The 19374-nt window shown below is 43.4% G+C and overlaps 1 protein-coding gene across 1 annotated transcript; it reads right to left on the bottom strand.

The window, feature by feature from the left end:
• Positions 1 to 4178: 4178 nt before the first annotated feature.
• On the bottom strand, positions 4179 to 10565 carry ANKS4B (ankyrin repeat and sterile alpha motif domain containing 4B). The gene is made up of 2 exons (XM_075010847.1): positions 10384 to 10565; positions 4179 to 5282 (listed from the first exon to the last, which is right to left on the bottom strand). Exons 1-2 carry the CDS (start codon positions 10545 to 10547, stop codon positions 4196 to 4198), a joined length of 1251 nt encoding a protein of 416 aa, XP_074866948.1. The 5' UTR covers positions 10548 to 10565; the 3' UTR covers positions 4179 to 4195.
• Between the last annotated feature and the right edge of the window lie 8809 nt (positions 10566 to 19374).

The raw sequence follows: 19374 nt of genomic DNA, 5'->3' as shown, positions 1-19374 counted from the left end.
CATAAATGAAGAGCTAAAATACATCCCTCAAAATTGTAGCATATTAACAGGTGGCCAGAGGGCTGTTCCACAGTAAGAGCCGCTTTTCAAAGGGGTCATTCTTCAAGGGAATTGCATCAAGAAAAGTTATTTATCCATTAAAAATTCGGGAATTTTATTATGTGCCTCCAAGCAGTCAGCTTGCTCATAGGCATTTGTTCTCTGTACCATTATTTGGTGTTGCTGATCCTAAAAGATGGTAGAAATAAAGTAGATTTACAGGTGGAAACACAAAGGGTCAGATTTTTAAAGGTATTAATATTTATAAAGATGCAGATAAATGCTTCTGAAAATCTCATTAAATGCCTATTTGTATCTTTAGGTGTCTATATACATTTAAAACTGTGGCACAAAGGGCCATGTTATATCTATTACGTCATACTCTGGTCCAATTCATTGTTGGCTACAAATCAGCAGCTGGCTAATGACTATTCTGTGGTATAGGCATCCACGTAACAGTTCCTTCGTTAGTAGCCTCACATTGGGGTTGACAATGTGGTGAGAGAATCCTAAATAAATGCCAGCCACATGTGTGGGGAACCAGGGATAAGGGGAGAGTGCAAATTGTAACTGGATTCCAGCCATCTGGAAAAGTCAATGCAGTTGGAATTAGCAGGTAAATAAGGAAAAGGGAGTGTAAATCCTGGGCCCAGGCCAGTAGTCTATACTCAGGCAAATTCACTGAGTTTTTTAATCAACTTACCTAAGAACGACAGGGTTGGTCCCTTCACGAGCCTCTTGTCAAATAGCTCAGCTATGATGCCTTCAGGCACATAAATAGTTTCAAGATCCCTTTTCTTTGTAAAACATTCAGTCAATTACCTAATGGGTGTTTTTAAGTGGGAAGAAGTACTGTCCGGTTTAATTAACGTCCTGGGCATTGCAACAATTATAAATTGCACGGCATGGGACTCCAGAACAACTGCCTAATTGAAATGTTGACTCATCAATGCAGTGCCTTCCACAGAGGAAAATGAATAGTGTAAAGTCTGAATGAGGCAAGAAGATATGGTCTTTAAACAAACTAAGGAACTGGAGGAGGAAGCAGAAAGAGAGAATCGTGAAATGTGTTGAACAGATTAAAAAACTAATGTCCAGAGTCCACAAAGGCAATGTACAAGTATAACTGGACTCAAGAAAGGTATTGAAGTTCATGGAGGATAGATCCATCAGTGGCTGTTAGCCAAGATGGTCAGGCACACAACTGCAAGCTCTGGATGTCCCTGTTCCTCTAATTGCCAGAAACTGGGACTGGATGACAGGGAATGGGTTACTTGATCATTGCCATGGGAATCACTGGCCATTTTCAGAAGGCAGGATACCAGGCTTGATGGGCCTTTGGTCTGAACCAGTGTGGCTGTGTGACAATATGCTTCATATTTTTATGGAAATACATTCTTGAATGTGAATATGCATAACTTGAATATGCTTTATGCAAAATGTGGTATGCTGAAAGGCTTGGAATTCCCGTTGGAAAGCTGGGACTTCACTGAGTGTGTACATGCAACTGTCTGCATGTATCATTCTTGCATGTGAAGTTAGAAATATGAAGTGCAATCCTGTTTATTAACCTAGGTCTTCTAATGAAAGCCATTGGAGATACTTAAGGAATTTGTTGGCCTGTTGCTCAAGACAATGAGGTGTAAATAGCTTGTTTTTTTTTTGCCTGGGGTTGGTCCGATAAAGACATGTTAGTATGCCACCTGTTGCTGGGCTCCATCTTGAATTTTGTATTCTGGGAATGGGTGGGGAGAGACTGGAACGAAGACTTCCCACCCTGACGAAAGTCTTTTTAAGGGAAGGTCTTACAATGAGGGTCTTCAGCTGGCTTTTGAGACTGCCTCCTCACCCTAAGGAGATGTATATAAGAACATCTGGAGGGGAGTGGGTATTGTAATTAGAGGGGTGGAGGAGCATTGTTCAGCCTAGGTCAGAGAAAAAGGTCAGCTCTAGCTTCCAAAGAACTGCACCTGAAATAAGAACTAGGGCGAGAAACATGATTTGTAACAACTTCTCAAAGGGTATTAGGCTTAATGGGTGTGTTTTGTTTTATCTTTGGTTAGTAATTTACTTTGATCTCTCTGTTTTCACTTGCAGTCACTTAATTCCTACTTCTTATACTTAATAAAACCATTCATTTATTAGCAAAACTAGTGTAAATAATTGTTACCGGGGGGGTGAAGAGCTGTGCATCTCTCTCTTTCATTGATAGAGAGGGTGAATTATATGAGCTTTCTTTGTGTAAAACTTTTATACAGAGTTAGAAGGATTTATTGAGGGTTTTCGTCCTTGTTTGGGGCTGTGCTCCTGGGTGCCTTCCCTGGGTTCCTGTGTTAATCTGCTGTGGGGTCTGTTACTCTGTGCCTTTACTGGGGGGAGACCAGAGCTTCTGGTTCAGCAGCACAGGGTGGTGGGGTGCCCCAGAGGACAGGTGGGTCAGCTCAGTGGTCTGATGAGCGCATCCGGTGAATCGCAAGTAAATCTCTGTGATCTAGCCTGTCACAGACTGTTCTCAATGCACTTGCTAGGATTGCAGCTGAGCAACACCACAAAACTCATATGTACAGGCTGAGCTTGTCAAAGCTACCTAGCAGATTTAGAGGCTCAGCTCCTGAAGATCTGTCAGACTGTGGCACCTCTAGCAAAGTTGCCTGGTTGACTTCAGAGCTCACAGAGCCCAGCATGTGCAGCAGGAGTTAAGAGGTGGGATTAACTCCCATCGCACAGTCCCAGTTCATTTGGAGACATGGAGCCAGCAGTCCCATACAGGCTACAGTTACACTAGCGAGTTCTGCCGACCAGGCTGCTGGAACAGCCACACGCAAAATGCATTTTGTCAGCAGTATGTCGACAAAGGTCATCACTTCCGCCGACAACCTTCTGCCTCTCCCAAAGGAGGAGAGCCTTTTGTCAATGGGTCCTGTTGACAAAAAAGCTGCCTGGGAGAGCCCTCTCTCGATAGACAGGGTGTCCAAGACAATGGGCAACCTGTCTGCTGTGCTTTCGGGTGCTTGTTTTGTAGCAAGAGCGGCCGAGTAGGCTGTCGACAGAACGGAGCGGTCTTGTGTGTGGCCGCACTCCGTTGACAAAAGTTTTGTTGGGAAATCTCTTCTGACAGTGACTGCTATCGACAGATGTTTAACTGTAGCAAGAGCATCTAACCCACTGAGTAATCACACCAAAACCCTACATCTTCTTGTAATTAAAGGCCCTGGTATCTCTTATAGAATAGTAACTTTTGCAGCTAATGTGACAGGAAAGAGGACCATAGAGCTCAAACTCAGTGTGATTCTGTGAGGAGTTTCACTTATTTAAAAAAAGGTAAGGAGATAACATGATTGACAAGAATATGAAACTTATTCGCACAATGCGTTCGTTCATTCAGAGCCTATTATAGAGTCAATGGAATAGAGTCAAAAGCAAGATCAATCATCCAGTTCTCAAATAGTTTCTGTGAAGATGCCTTGCAGCAATGTATCCAGAGTCTGTAAAAACTATCTTATTTTGAATGTGCAGAAAATCAAAGTTCTCTGGCTGCTGGAAATGCCTTGTGGGGCATTGGTTGTGGATTGCAGGGAAGACTTTTATGTAACTGTCTGTCACTTATATTTTAAGTTATTAAGACTATTAAAAAGATACGCCTAGCATGAGCTTTATGTGGGAAGGTTTCAGCCCTGGAACTATTATAAGCCATACTGGGTCAGTCTAGTTCAGCATCCTATCTTAGGACATTGGCCAATGCCAGGCTCTTCAGAGGGAGTGAAAAGAACAGAAAATCATCAATCTATCCCGTCACCCATTCCCAGTTTTTGGCTAATGGAGCCTAGGGGCACGATCCCTGCTCATCCTGGCAAATAGCCATTGAAGGATCTAGCCTCCATGAACGTGTTTAGTTCTTTTTTGAACCCTGTAATAGTCTTGGCTTTCACAACATCCTCTGGCCCTTCCTTTGCTACCTATCTCCATACTCTTTCTTTTTTTCAGGCTGTACAACCCATCCATTCAAACTGATGTTCTGTAATGGCCCCATTATGCATACTTAGCTGGAAACCATTTCGTTTTTCCAGCAGTGGATGCCAGAGAAGCACCACACCTGGCTTTAAAGTAGCAAAAGGAGGATGAATTAAGGCACAGTTATTCCAACAGGAACATTTATTTATAGGCGGGTGTCTACAAGCTTTCCAGGTTTTTCCAATGCCTGCTTTCTTCTATCTGCTGCACTGAGGACTTTCTTTCTTGGGCCGAGCTGTATTTGTATGCTCAGGAGGTCTTCATCAGAACATAGCATGAGGGCATCTAAATCAATCTTTTCTCTCATGAAGACAGGAACAAACTCATTCAGGCTCTGCGAGGCCAGAAATACTTCCAGAGGGGTGCTCTCTGCTTCATCATCATCCAATCCAATTTCATCCTCATTCCAAGAGACCTCAAAATCATTGTTAGTGTCTAGTTCACTGGCGCTTTCATCCCTTTCATCCTGAAAAAGCTCAGTTGGCATTTTAAAACTTATTTCTTCTTTCTCAGAGAGCATCTCCTCAGCATTTAACCCTGCAGCCAAATGCCTTCTAAACACAATATTGCCAAGACCAGGCCGTTTGAAAATGGATACATGCTCCTGCTCACCATCATCTTCAGAGGTATTTTTCCCTTTAAAGTCATTACATAATTCATCTTCATCTTTTTCACTAAATACGCTCATCACAGTAGTTCGGCCCACCCTGGTATCTTCCTCGCCGTTGCTTTGTGCTTCCCGATCGCTTGGGTTTTCATCTTTCTTTTTCACCTTCATCCTGAATGTGTCCTTCAGGTTTTTAGGGAAAGAGCTCAATGTACTTGGAATAAAGAAATTGGACACCTTTGTCCTGGAGGTACTCGCATGGGCAGAACTCACCGATCCGTATTTTTCTTTGTTGTAAATCCTGGTCATTTCATGTTGGTGTTTCATTTGGCGCTTTTCACATTCTTTGATTTGTTTCTCTGCATTCTTCGGAGCTTGGGCCTTGAGTCTGGCGACTCTCTTGGGATTCATTATATTCTGTTCAGTAGCAGCTTTGTCCAGGATTCTGACACATTCATGCCGGTCCCGGCTGGCAGCGGCATCCAGAGGAGTGCGCAGATCATTATCCAGAGCAAAGATATTGGCACCAAAGTTAATCAAGAATGAAAGGCAGTGGACGTGACCATTAGAAGCCGCATGGTGGAGAGGGGTGTTCCCCCAGATGTCACACTTGTCAGGGTCACCACTGAAAAGCAAAATAGGAGGAAGGTGAGCATGTCACAGCACTCAGCACAGAGGGAATGAGCTGTGATCCAGCGTCAAACTCAGCCCTGCTGTAAGTAGATACAGCTCTCCTACCAAGGGAGGCCAAGAGTTTTCATGGGCCCCTGGACAAGGTGTGGTGGGAGGCCTGGCTCCACACTCCCAAAAGGGGTGGGGTCTCAAGTGGAAGGGGTTGGGGTAGAGGCATCCAGCCCTCAGTGTCACCTGGATCTAGCACCCACCCCATACCTCAGAGCCTCATGGAGTGTGGTGCAGGCCCCCCGCCTCCCCACAGCCCTCTGATACATGCAGAGCATGCGGAATGGCACTCTGGCAGTGAGTGGTTTAAAGGGCCTGGGGATCTGGCTGCCACAGTCAGTAGTGGCAGTGGCAGCCAGGAGCCCCAGGCCAACTGCCCCCTTTCGCCTCTGTCATCAGGTCTGCCATCATCTTTATTGGCGCTTATGCCAGGACCGAAGATGGGTAGACGTGTGGCTTGAGCTCTAGTCCCAGCTGTAACACCAACTCCCCCGGTGGCCCTGGGTGAACTGGGATAGAATGTGACCCAGCCTACAGGCCCACCCAGGCACAAGAAACCTCCTTTGTATCCTGCCCCGGGCTTTCTGGATCTTGGCTTTGTGTGTTTGGAATGGGTGAGGCCATGCCGCACCTGCTATCAAGCCAGCTAGTATGACTGAGCCAACGTGGGAGTGTCATGTCGGGCGCAGGCCAGCAACAAAAGACATCCTCCTCTTCAGCAAAGGGAAGCCAGTCAGGAATAGTGTATCAGCTGGGCCCCTCAGAGAGCTTTCTGACTGACTTCAGTGGAAGTAGGCTCAGATCTGGAGGTAGATTCAGTGACATTCTAGCCCCACTGAAGTCAATGGAAAAATTCTCATGGAATTCAGTGGGACCAGGATTTCACACAAAATGTTTTTAAGAATTGTTAATGGGCCTTTCCTTTAAAATGTAAAACGCAGACACGATGGGTGGAAACTACTGTATTTGACGGCCTCAGGGCATACTTGCAGTATCCATGGAAGCAACTTTATTATAGTTAATAGGTGAATGATTAGGAACAAAGCCGTGATACTACACGTTGGTCTACAATGACATTAAATCAGCTCCTCTGTTGTTTTAGGCTGTTTTTGCCCCTGGGCTTTTAAAAGCAGAAACTCATTTGAAAATAAAATTGTCACATCAGTTCAGTTAAATTCAAGTCAGTGACAAATACAGTTTTTCTCCCTCTTGCATTAATTTCACATGATGTCTATATGCTAGAAAAAAATTGAAATCTTTTCTCTCTCATATTTGGCAGACTGAAATGATGTTAATAGTGGCTCAGAAGATAACTACATTTTGTGCATATTTTCACCCAGTATACGGTAGTCACATTTTTCTGTAGCTTTTAAATTTCAGAGCATGGTTCACCTATTATGAATGAAAGAGACTATATCATCACAAAATCGCCAGCAGGTATCAATCTCTAGGCTCAGATGTTGCTGGAAGAGATGCTTTAAATGATTCACCTTTAATTCTAAGTTATTCATTCAGCCCTCATTACTATGGTATCTGAGGGCCTCATGACTTTCAGTATATCCTCACCACCCCTGCGATGTAGCCCAGTTTTACCACCCTGCACTTTACAGCTAGAGAACTGAAACACTGAGGGTATGGCTATACTGTAGCCATAACTTGGAGTAGCTTATGCAATTAGAGTTGCAGAAATTGTGTAATTTATTTTGAGTTAATTTACTTCAAACTTGGCTTTGTCCAAATGGCACCAAAGTTGGAAAAAAGTGGCTATTTTGAGGTTTCTGCTACCTCTTCACAACGAGGGGTAGAGGAAATGGAATACTGTGCTCAGAATAGTGCTTCGAGCTTGGTCAGTAACTGTGGAGTTGCTATTTTGGGATACATTTGTATTCCAAAATAGCAACAATAATCTAGACATAGCCTGAGAGACTAAATGGCTTTTCCATCACCCCAGGCAAAGCCTGTGATGAAGTAGTCCATTAAACCCAGTAAGGCTAGCATCCTTACTAGGTCATCCTTTCTATCATTGTGATGCACATTAAGAAGGTAGCTGCTTATGTCTGTAATTTCAACTATTGGTCATTTGTAATTTTGTTTCCTTATGATGCCTTTCATCCTACCGTATCAAAGCACTTTGCAAACTGGGCACTGGTTCTCACTCAGCTCGGTGGGGCTATGGATAAAATGAGGTACATGGTTATGGGTTTGCCCTCTTTCATCTGTCTTGCACTCCTGGCACTAGGAGGAAATGGGCCCACCAACTCAAAGGAGCTGATTCTCTCAGTCATTGGGGTTGCAAATAGCGGGAGAGTTTTCTGGTTTGCTTCTCCACTTGTGCAGTACTCAGGGAACAAGCACAATGTTTCCTTAGTGACTGTTAAGGTAAAACAAACAAGCAGTCCTGTAGCACTTTAAAGACTAACAATGATTTATTAGGTGATGAACTTTTGTGGGACAGACCCACTTGATCAGATCTGGAAATTCTGAGAAAAGTAAACTGACACCAGAGAATTTAACATTTTTTCTATCTTTCTGTTAAATTCTCGTGATGTCAGTTTACTTTTCTCAGAATTTCCAGATCTGAAGAAGTGGCCCTGCCCCGCAAAAGCTCATCGCCTAATAAATTATTTTGTTTGCCTTCAAAGTGCTACAGGACTGCTTGTTTGTTTTGTGAAGACAGACTAACACGGCTACCTCTCTGTGACTCTTAAGGCAAAATGCAGTGTGGATGACAATGGCTCATTATTACTGTGGTTTTATTTTATGTTAGTATGAATACGTTCCAAGCTTCAGAGCCTGAAAATCTGCAGCCATTCTGATGAAAAAAAATCCCTATCTGTGAGTGTCCTTTTCAGGAAACTGTAGAAAGCTGCTGTGCTTTCAAAGATAAGATGTTATTAAAAATAATAGCTACCAAAAATGACTGGAGCCTCATTCCAAAACTTAGCATCTTCCAGAAACCCAAATGGACATTTTTCAGACTAGAACACTGTGTCCATGAGTCCATGTACAAAGTCACGGAAACTCACATTAAAAAGGATGGCAGGTTCCTGAAAACTGTCACAACCATTTGAGGCTTTGGATGGCAACAGCATCCCGGAGTTGTCATGTTTCAAGCTGATTTGAATTCAAAAGACATCAGATTAAAAATGAAGAGGGAAAAAATCTTGTGGAAGTTTGGATGCTCTGCGACACATGCCCTGACTTATACATCATACCTGGGACATTAGAAGCTAGGAAAATATAATCTTATCTTTTTTTTCTCTGTTACTTGCACCTTTTTTTCTATCTTCTAAACTATGGGTCAAAAAAATCAGCTGCTGTAAACTGCAATAATTCTGCTAACTTCAGTAAAGGTAGATCAATTTATACCAGCTCAGCCATTCTATTTTTACTTCTCCTGAGTTTATAACGATAACCATACAGTTTAAAGGTCTCCTTTATGGCTCTTAAAATATTATTACTGCCTCACCTAAGATCAGTGAGCCAACCTCTAGCTGTTAAGCTTTATCATGCACAAAATGCATCTGCATTTAATAGTTCACTTTGTAGTTTTAAGAAAAAGGCAAAACGAATCTTAGCAACTATTAATTTTTCTTTGGTTTTCTAATCTTCCCTCTGATTTATTATAGCCAGTACAAAAGTATTGTTTGATTTAATTTCCCTCTCATACTAGAAAGAATATTTGTTTCAAAGGAACCCAGCACAGAAAAAAAGATATCCTTTGGTGAATCTCATTGTGGGATCAGAGTTGAAAAGACAAACTCGGGGAGAACAGAGCACAGTGGGTAATCTGGAGGTGGGAGTGACTTTTTATGGGTTTTTTTTCTGTTTTTTTTGTTTGTTTGTGGGTTTTTTTGCTATCGATACACTTAGTTATTAGAATTAGAAATATTGCTGCTACCAAGTACTGATGTAGAGAAAGCTTCTGGAAGGTTACTCAATAATGAATTGAAGTCTTTCCATCTGCAAGACTACCAACTAAACTCTAACAACAGCACTGAGTGCTACCCAGGCATTATGGCCATTTCTAATGCAACAAACAGCAGGGAAATAAGTTTGTGTTCATGCCTCTTTAACTGACAGTTCTGGTTTCCATCTGATAATCACAGCAACATTGTTAGGTATTTAAATTTACAAAATATCTGCACTTTAGAAACATGCAGCATTAGTGTTTTGATAAAGTGTATTGTTGGCTGATGCTGACCTCAGTAGAAGGCATTTCTCTGCTAAATCAGTTGCAAAGGAATACAGTAGGGTCTCAACATTTGCGAGGGTTCTGTGCTGAGGACCCTTGCGATTGCTGAATTTTGCAAATATGGCTCCTACCTGGAGCCCAGCTGCCAGCACTCCTGCCCAGGACCCCAGAGGACACGGTGGATGCTGGCACTCCTGCCCAGGGCCACGGGGGAAGTGGACACTTGGATGCTTGCAAATAATTGAATTTGCAGACTTTAAGTTCACTAATCTTCAGACCCTACTGTATTAAAACAAAGGCGTGATCCCCTCTCATATTGAAGCCAGGTATAAAATAAGCCACAAATATTTGTTTAAATATGAAGTCCCAATTGTACTACCTCTACAATCCCAGCAGCACATCCAAGACAGTTACAGAGCAAGGAATGATCTTATTTGCTTCACAATCTGGTTTAATGGAGACCAACTGCAGGTTAAACTTTTCTAATCAGGAATTCTCTTGTCTGGCAACCTCCCTAACCTGGCATGAGTTCAGTTAGCTGGGAGACCACTTGTCATTGCTGTGGCCAAGCTTCCTGTGGTCCCATAAAATTTGTTTACAGCCACCAGTCCTGGCTGTCAGTGTTCTGTGCTGTTATTTAGTGTAATTTACCCCAAATGTCTTCTAAGAGCCCAGTAAGTAGTGGAAGTGTTGGTAATGGCAGTAGACAATATTGACCTCACCCTGGTCTGTCAGATTCTCTCACTTGGCACTGGTCAGGTCCCAAGGGTGCCAGACTAGCAAGGTTCAGCCTACACCAGCTATAATCTTATTCTGCAAGCTTTGAGAGGCCAAGCGCTGCTCTACTTACCCTCTCCTGCATATGACTTCCACTGCCTCCAGGTGCCCGTGGTAAGTTGCCAGGAGGGTGGGAGTCATTCCATCTTCATCTGCAGTATTGAGATCTTTTCTGGTGGCTTCTTTCAACAGTTCTAGGTTGCCATCCACAGCGGCTTTGTGATACCGAGTCGACATTTCCAATAGCTCCCAGGTCCCCAAGGCGGTGTCTCTCAGTCTGAATTACAGCAGAGATGCACAGCTGCACTTCCACCACAGGATAGGTAGTTAATAATTACAAGCTGAGACAGCAGCTTCAGCAGGACAGAAATGAGAAGGCAAAGTTCATCCCAATAGACTACATGTACAGATTTCCACATACTTAATAGCAGCAGCTGTACAACTAGGTGCCTTGGTTTTCCAGAAGGGTGACTGTGCCATTTACCCCATTATTTTAATATACTGTATGGAGATACATATCTCATAGAGCTGGAAGGGACCTTGGGAAGTCATCAAGTCCAGTCCCTTGCCCTCTTGGCAGGACCAAGCACTACCCTGACAGTTTTTTTTAAATCTGTTTTCCTCTAGGCCCCTAAATGGCCTCCTCAAGAGTGAGCTCACAACCTTGGATTTAGCAGGCTAATGCTCAAACCACTGTGCTATCCCTTGCCCCACAAAGGCCCCTGGGTTTCTTTCATCTACTATATACGTCTCCACCCCCTGTTTAACTCTGTTCACACAGAAGTTAAAGAAAACTTTGCAGTTCACTTAAATGAGGCTGGGCTTTCACCACTGGTGTTTAGAAGATGAATCCTGATTTTCCCCATAGAAGTAGCATTCTTGAGACTGGGCAGCGTTCATCTTTACCAGTGAAGCTGATTACAGTACCTTGAAGTCCAACCATCTGTCATATAATAGAAATAAAGCCAAGACTATGGCACTTTGCATCTCTATAGCCCATTTGTCCAAAGATGATAAGGGGCTTCACAAATATTAATCACTGAAATAAGCAACGTTATCAGCGTTTTACAGATGGGTAAATGGAAGCATAGAGGCGCAGATGCTCAAAGGCATTGAGGCATCTAACTCCAGGTGGTATCAAACAAAGATAGAGAATAAACACCTTTGAGGATCTGGCCCAAGGCCTTTAAATGATTTGTTTAAGGTAATATGGTGATTTAATGACAGAACTGGAAATAATACTCAGTAGTCCTGAATCCTGGGCCTCTTTTCTAATGAACACAGCACAGCATTCCCTGCAGTATAATATATGGGCCTCACCCTTTCTACCTTTATTCATATGTGTGGCTCCATTAATTTTAATAGGGCTACGTGTATGAGTTGAAGCTATGTGTGAGAGCAAAGACTTTCAAGATTGTTCCCTAATTCTAGAGTTCAAACTAGAAAAAGTAGACTTTCATTTTGAAGCGGAAGTTGGGGAGAAATAAGGGAAGACTGTGTAATAAAATGCCCTCTTATCATCTGTTGTGGTCATAACACACCTGCCGTTTAATGTATTTTCTCCCGTTACTGTTTTCCGCACTTAATTTGCATTTGACAGAACCCAAATGCAATAATTAGGAACAAGAGTATTCGCCACGGTCAGTCATTTACTATCCGTTATGTTCCCAGATGCAGTAGTGGTGGCAATTACAAACCTAGCATTTCAGATGAGTGAGACGTGCAGTTATTGACTGCGACAAAACCTCCAACATTTCCCAGAATGGATACCATATAATTCAGGGAGGCCTCTACACATGTTTTTCTCCCCAGATGCTAGTTAGGAGATCTTTAAGAGGGGCGCTTTTCATATTTTCCCATGCAGAGAAAGGGGGTTGGACCAGCAGGTTATGGCGTGGACATGGTCTGTCCCAGGGGTCATCAACCCCTGGCACATGCCTAGAGTGGCACACAAGCCAATTCGCATTGGCATGCTAAGTGGGAGCCCAGCCCCTCCCCACCTCCCCCATTCAGCTTGGTCAAAGCCAGCCTGTTTGTGGATTAACTAAAATCCAGCTAATGCTACCAACCACCACCTAAACGGTGAAGCTCTGCATCTTCATTTATTCATTAATGAAGCTGTTGTAAGTAGGACTGCTAAGCTGCGTCTACACGTGCACGCTACTTCGAAGTAGCGGCACCAACTTCAAAATAGCGCCCGTCGCGTCTACACGCGTCGGGCGCTATTTTGAAGTTAACTTCGACGTTAGGCGGCGAGACGTCGAAGTTGCTAACCTCATGAGGAGATAGGAATAGCGCCCTACTTCGACGTTCAACGTCGAAGTAGGGACCGTGTAGACGATCCGCGTCCCGCAACGTCGAAATTGCTGGGTCCTCCATGGCAGCCATCAGCTGGGGGGTTGAGAGATGCTCTCTCTCCAGCCCCTGCGGGGCTCTATGGTCACCGTGGGCAGCAGCCCTTAGCCCAGGGCTTCTGGCTGCTGCTGCGGCAGCTGGGGATCTATGCTGCAGCCACAGGGTCTGCAACCAGTTGTCAGCTCTGTGTATCTTGTGTTGTTTAGTGCAACTGTGTCTGGGAGGGGCCCTTTAAGGGAGCGGCTGGCTGTTGAGTCCGCCCTGTGACCCTGTCTGCAGCTGTGCCTGGCATCCCTATTTCGATGTGTGCTGCTTTGACGTGTAGACGTTCCCTCGCTGCGCCTATTTCGATGTTGGGCTGAGCAACGTCGAAGTTGAACATCGACGTTGCCGGCCCTAGAGGACGTGTAGACGTTATTCATCGAAATAGACTATTTCGATGTTGGCTGCACGTGTAGACGTAGCCCTAGTGACTTATCCTGTAGATAGAGGTCAAAAGATCAAATTTCAGCATCCTGCCTTGGAAAGGTTGTTGACCCCTGGTCTAGCCCATCCTCTTGTGTCCCGGAAACCTCTGATGCTTTTCAGTAAGTGGCAACTTTGTGTGACTTTATTTCTAACATGATCACCACTCTACACTCCTGCAGCAAGTGTTTGCAAGTGCTTCTTGCTCTTTCCCACAGGGACAGAGAGGAACTACAGTCTCCCTTCCTTAGCAGGCAGTAGATTCAGTCAGCTCAGGTCCTCACTCCCTTAATCCCTTCCTGTGTCTTCTTGTATAGACCTTGGTTGATGGCTAACTGACTCACCAGCCACCCCAGCCTGATCAACTCATTAGCTCTACCTCCCCAGTCAGCTTTCTTTGGGAGAGCTGATCCATACCCCCATGATCAGCGTGTCCCTTAGTAGCTTTCTGCACTCTGCCGCACACCTCCTTCCCTCCCTTGTCCAGCACTAAGGCTCCTTTTCCCTGGCACCTGCCCTTCTTTAGCAGAGGTACCAAGTGGTTATCCAGCTTGCTCCCACGGAAGTCAGACTTTGTGGTGGGGGATGTGCGGGTAATTCTGATTTAGATCGCTGGTCTTCTCACTAGGAACAATTGGGAGATTTAGTCTCCTCCCCCTTGCCCTCAGCCATCGTCAGGGTAAGTCAGATAATACAGTAAAACCTGTGTTATCTGGCACACCATTAACGGGCACATTCTGTTAACCGGCACTCACTCTTCTGGGACCAGTTCTATTCAATATCTTCATCAACGATTTAGATATTGGTATAGAGAGTATGCTTATTACATTTACAGATGATACCAAGCTGGGAGGGGCTGCAACTTCTTTGAAGGACAGGCTTATAATTCCAAATGATCTGGACAAACTGGAGAAATAGTCTGAGGTAAACAGGATGAAGTGTAATAAGGACAAATGCAAAGCACTCCACTTAGGAAGAAACATCCAGCTTCATACATATAGAATGGGAAGCGGCTGTCTAGGAAGGAGTACTATGGAAAAGGACTTAGTGGGCATAGTAGTCAACAAGTTAAATATGAGTCAACAGTGTGATGCTGTTGCCAAAAAAGCAAACGTGATTCTGGAATGTATTAACAGGAGGGTTGTGAGCAAGACACAAGAAGTCATTCTTCCACTCTACTCAGTGCTAATTAGGCCTCATTTGGAGTATTGTGTCCAGTTCTGGGCACCACATTTCAAGAAAGACATGAGGAAATTGGAAAGGTCCAGAGAACAGCAAGAATGATTAAAGGTCTAGAGAACATGAGCTGTGAGGGAAGACTGAAAACACTGGGCTTGTTTAGTTTAGAAAAGACAAGATTTAGAGGGGACATGGCGGTGGTTTTCATGTACCTGAGCGAGGGTTACAAGCAGGAGGGAGAAAAATTGTTCTCCTTGGCCTCTGAGCATAGGACAAGTAGCAATGGGCTTAAGATGCAGCAAGGGAGGTTTAGATTAGACATTAGAAAAAACCTTCCTATCTGTCAGAGTGGTTGAACACTGGAATAAGTTACTTAGGGAGGTTGTGGAATCTCCATCACTGGAGATATTTAAGAGCAGGTTAGATAGACATCTATTGGGGATGATCGAGATGGTGTTTGGTCCTGCCAGAGGGCAGGGGACTGGACTTGATGGCCTCTCAAGGTCCCTTCCAGTTCTAATGTTCCATGACTTCCCAGCTGTGCCTGGCAGAGTGGCGCCAGCTGCCATGGGGTGATGCCAGGTTAGTGCTGGTCCCTCCTGGGGCTGGTGGCAGGGGAGCAGCTCCCTCAGCCCTGGGGAGCAGGACTTCCCCCTCCCCCACGAGGGTCAGCCAAGCAGGGCCACTGGCCCCACTTGACTAACTGGAAAATTTGATTATTCAGTAACCCCTGTTCCCCAGAGATGACAGATAATCAAGGTTCTACTGTATTTCTGTGAATGCAAGGGACTGGACTTGATGACCTCTCATAGTTCCTTCCAATTTGATGACTCTGTGATGACTGGATCATTAACATAGACAAAGAGAGCCAGCAATATCCAGTGATGAAAAAACGACTGGCCTCATTAAAATTACACACTGTGGCACACAGGGTTTATCTGTTCCGTATTTAACCCAGGAACAGGGGAATTCAGTGAAAACAGCCATTGGCAAATGAAATACATTTATGTTACATATTTGATGAGAATGGTGGTGATGATGATGTTGTCTGTCTATTGAGACTGAGACAGAGACTACCCATGTAACTGCAATTGCATTCTGTGGTAGGCCTGGCTGACTCATGTAGTGCCCAGATCCAGCTATACAGTAAGTGCATGGTATGAAAGATGACTTACTGTCTAGCATGGGCCTGAATTTTAAATTGTTGGCTATATCTCTTCAGTGACTTAAAACTAGAGAGTTACATAAAATTATTTTTATACAGGGCTCCAAAATTATAGGTTTCTGTTATAAAGACATATTTATTGGCTTTTATAGCACAAAATACTGATCTCTGAGTAATCATAGTATCTCAAAATGAAAAGGCCCACTTTCATTTGGAATGTTAATCCTTCTGATAAAACAGGTTTTTTGTTGCAAATTTTAATTGGAGACAAAGCAAAACCTACTTGAGAAAGAAAGAAACTACAGGACATCTCATACCTTATTGTTAGTTATGTCACAAAATAAAACAGGCAGCACACAAAAGGCCAAACAAAAACACCATCAAGTTCTAAAAGCTGGGTGTTTGGTAGTCTTTATTTTTGTTTCCCAGTCTAAAAACTTCAGCTTAAACGATTCAGCATCAAATGAACTGATTTTTCAAGCCTGCTTGGCGATTTTTGTTCTAACAGGAGAGCTGAGAACTGAACTTTTTAAGCCTCCCGAATAGTGAGAATGAACCTTTTCTTTCTGTGCTGAAAGGAAGTTTCACACTATTCCACTTCATATTGAAATGTCTTACCAGGCTTGGGAGAAACTCTGCTGCTGTTGTACGTGTGGCTGTAAATTAATGGATTATATAACTAGCAGGTTTTTTTTTTTTTTTTTTTTTTTTTTTTTAAGAGGTTGGATTTCACAATATCCATGACTGTAGCTTTCCTATGTAACTCCAAGGTCAGGGTTTAAACAAAATATAAGCAGATAGACAAACTGTTCAGATTTTAAGACCAGAAGATCATTTTTGTTCACAACAGTAACAGACAATTCAGACCCCTGTTTAAATTCACGCCCCGGAGAAAGACAGAGCTGTTTTGCCATCTGTTTTGCATGACCTGTTATCTAGCAAGCCACTTTCTGACTGTGCATTTCATAAATGGCAACTGCACAGGGCGGAGCCATAGGAGAGAAAGCAAATCTCTGCAGATGCTAATAAACGCTGAGATTAATTAATCCAGTCACACTTGGGTAATTGTGGCTACATGATTTGACAACAGCCAGAGCTCAGTCATTGCACAAGTAAAATTCCCACTGCAGTCCCAAATGAATGCTTATGGTTCTGGGTCTGCCGCTCCCCATCCCCTGGCTCCCTTCTAGGCTCCCGGTGAGGGGTGTGACAGGACAGAGCTGGAGAATTTGGACATGTGGACTAAGACCCTTTCTTCAATGTTCTCCACTCTGGCAGGGGCTCTATGCAGGCAAGTTTCTCCTTGTGCACAGCTTATTGCAGGACTGGGGTCAAAATCAGTAAGAGACTCCTCACAGGCCGGGAAGAGGCTGATGCCTGCGCTCACAAAGCCCCATCCATGCACCTGATAATATCCCATGTAGCATCCACAAAAGCGCTCACAGGGGCTTTTATAGGGCGCCAGGGAATGAAGGTGCGTGCTGCTACGTAGGCTTATCTGCCCTCCAACCAACAATATTTGGGTTATTTTTGAAGATGCTCCTGCTGTTAGTGCATAAAAGCAGAGGATGTGATATGGTCTTTCGCTTTTTGCTCTCCTGTGGTTAAACCCCACTCAACAGATTCATTGTTTTTCCCCCTGATAACTTCAGTAGTGGAAGGAGATTGTTGCCCTCATTACAACGTGAAATGCTATCCCCCTATTAATGTCTGAAATAAAGTGACTTTCAAGGGCCTCAGAAAACTGTGCTCATGCTGAGAGGAGCTGAGTTTTCCAGAACTGCTAATTCACTGCTCCAGGGAGTTTGGGTGTTCAGTGCTAGCCTTAGACAATGACATTTTTTCAAAAGTCAGAAAATCAAAGAGAAAAAGACAAAAGATTGGGAGATGTGCCAGTTTTCCACAATGGAAGTGATATTATTCATCAAACAATAACAGAGCTCAGATGGTACAATGATGAACATCATATAAGATCCTAAAATAGATGGCAACTATTTCTATAGTTTAATTCCTGAATTAATTATTTTTCCTACTGAGCTCAAAACCCAATTATTCTTTCACAGTTCCACAATCTTAGTGGGTTGTATTTAATTTCCAGAGAAGAGGAATGGTGGTTGTTTTCTGCACTTCAAGTAGCACATTTTAAAATGAGAAGTATTTATTAGCTTAGCATCCTGTTGGTTGGTTAATTGCCTTCTAATAACTCATAAGCTAAAAGACTAAACCTATACGCTTCTGGTGCTGCAGGTCTCCTAGTTATATTTCTTCCCTTCCATTCTTTCTTAAACACCAAATGGTTCTAATACAAGCTTTCTTTTAAGTTTATAACTTGCTGCTAGACACCCAGAAGCAACCCAGATCCAATAAGATCCATGAGTTGTGGAATGCAGCATCAAAAGGGAGGTATATCGCTCAGGTAAAGGACCAGGTAATTTCCACCACTTCTGCCTGGTGTTTTCACCCAAATTATCCGCATCACCTTTGTCTCACCTAGACTGAGTCTCTCCACTGACTTCCATACGAATGTAAGAACGGCCATACTTGGATAGAGCAAAGGTCCATCTAGCCATGTATTCTATCTTCCAACAGTGGCCAATGCTAGATGTCCCAGAGGAATCAAAAGAACAGGTCATCACCAAGTGGTCTGTTGCCTAGCACACATTCCCAGTTTCTGACAAACAGAGGCCAGGGACACCATTCCTACCCATCTTGGCTAATAGACATTGATGGACCTCACCTCCATGAATTTATCGATGGACTTTGAATCAGGCCCTGGGGAATCAAATGAGTCTCTCTGGGTACAGTTTAGCCCTACACTGGAAGTATCGGATTTGCTTTGTTGTTTAAAGGGTGTGGACGTGGATCTAGGTGTCCTAAGCTGACAATTTCCATTAGTGCTCCTAGTTTGAGACCACAGTGATGACACCAAACCAAAGTAAAGAGTAATAATATCTGAAAATAGCTTCAGGGTCTAGGGATTGTCCCATCTGTCAACTTTGTAATATGTTCTTTCTGAAAACAATTATGTTGGATGAAAACATCTCCATGAATCTAAATGCGACCAAGATATGTAAGTCAGAGTCAAAGTGGCAAATTTGCCCTGCCTTTTATGACTTTACTGTTTCAAGCACCTCAAAAAAGTGTTCTTACCAAATATGGGCCAAATGCTGCAGATGTCAACAGCACTTGTCCCATTTATTTGATTGCAACTATGATCAGCCTGTATCTGATATATTCTCTTTTAAGATTTAAATAGTACTTGTTGCCATGGTAAGTAGAAGGTAATCTAGGCACCATGTGTTGCATCCTCTTTCCATGTCCACTTGACACTGTGATTTGTGACAGTGTTGACTATGAAATTTCCCTTTTTTTGTATACACCATGATTACCTTAGAGGAACAGTGTCTAATAATGTGGTTCACAAATTAGCTACAGTATCACCATGTGCTGGTGTCATGGCAGCCCTGCCATGCAGAACTCTTGTGACAAACACACACACTGCTAGTTGCCTGCCACCATTTATTATCCTAGTCCCAAAGGCTTTAGTTTCTATCAGCACTGGGGACTCCAGCGCTTTCTTCCTTTTCAGTCCGTTTTTCCTGCCCATAGTGCCGTATCAGGAGTTGAGGGAATGCTGTACGTGGCTGTTCCGGTTATAAGTCCCTACTCAACTCTGCATTGGATTATATAAACAGTAGGAAAAAGCCACTTAGATGTCTAAAAATACTCCAGCCTTAAACAAAACAACTGCACAATTCTCCCAGGCACCAGTGTAACATCCTACTCACTAATCACCATCTCTAATCTTAACTATGTCTACAAATAATCTTGCTAGTTTCCGATCTCTCAGAAGTCAATCACTTTTAATAACAGGATTCTCGGCATTTTCTACAAGTCCCG

This window comes from Carettochelys insculpta, chromosome 16, assembly GCF_033958435.1.
Source record: "Carettochelys insculpta isolate YL-2023 chromosome 16, ASM3395843v1, whole genome shotgun sequence".
In the NCBI taxonomy this organism is placed as follows: Eukaryota; Metazoa; Chordata; order Testudines; family Carettochelyidae; genus Carettochelys; species Carettochelys insculpta.
The sequence above is the reverse complement of the archived record's forward strand: the minus strand, read 5'-3'. Positions and strand labels throughout refer to the sequence as shown.

Coding starts and splice junctions, on each gene's coding strand:
- ANKS4B (XM_075010847.1), bottom strand. CDS start 10,547: ATGTCGACTCGGTATCACAAAGCCGCTGTGGATGGCAACCTAGAACTG. Junction 5,283..10,383: donor GAAGTCATATGCAGGAGAGG/GTAAGTAGAGCA, acceptor TTTGCTTTTCAG/TGGTGACCCTGACAAGTGTG.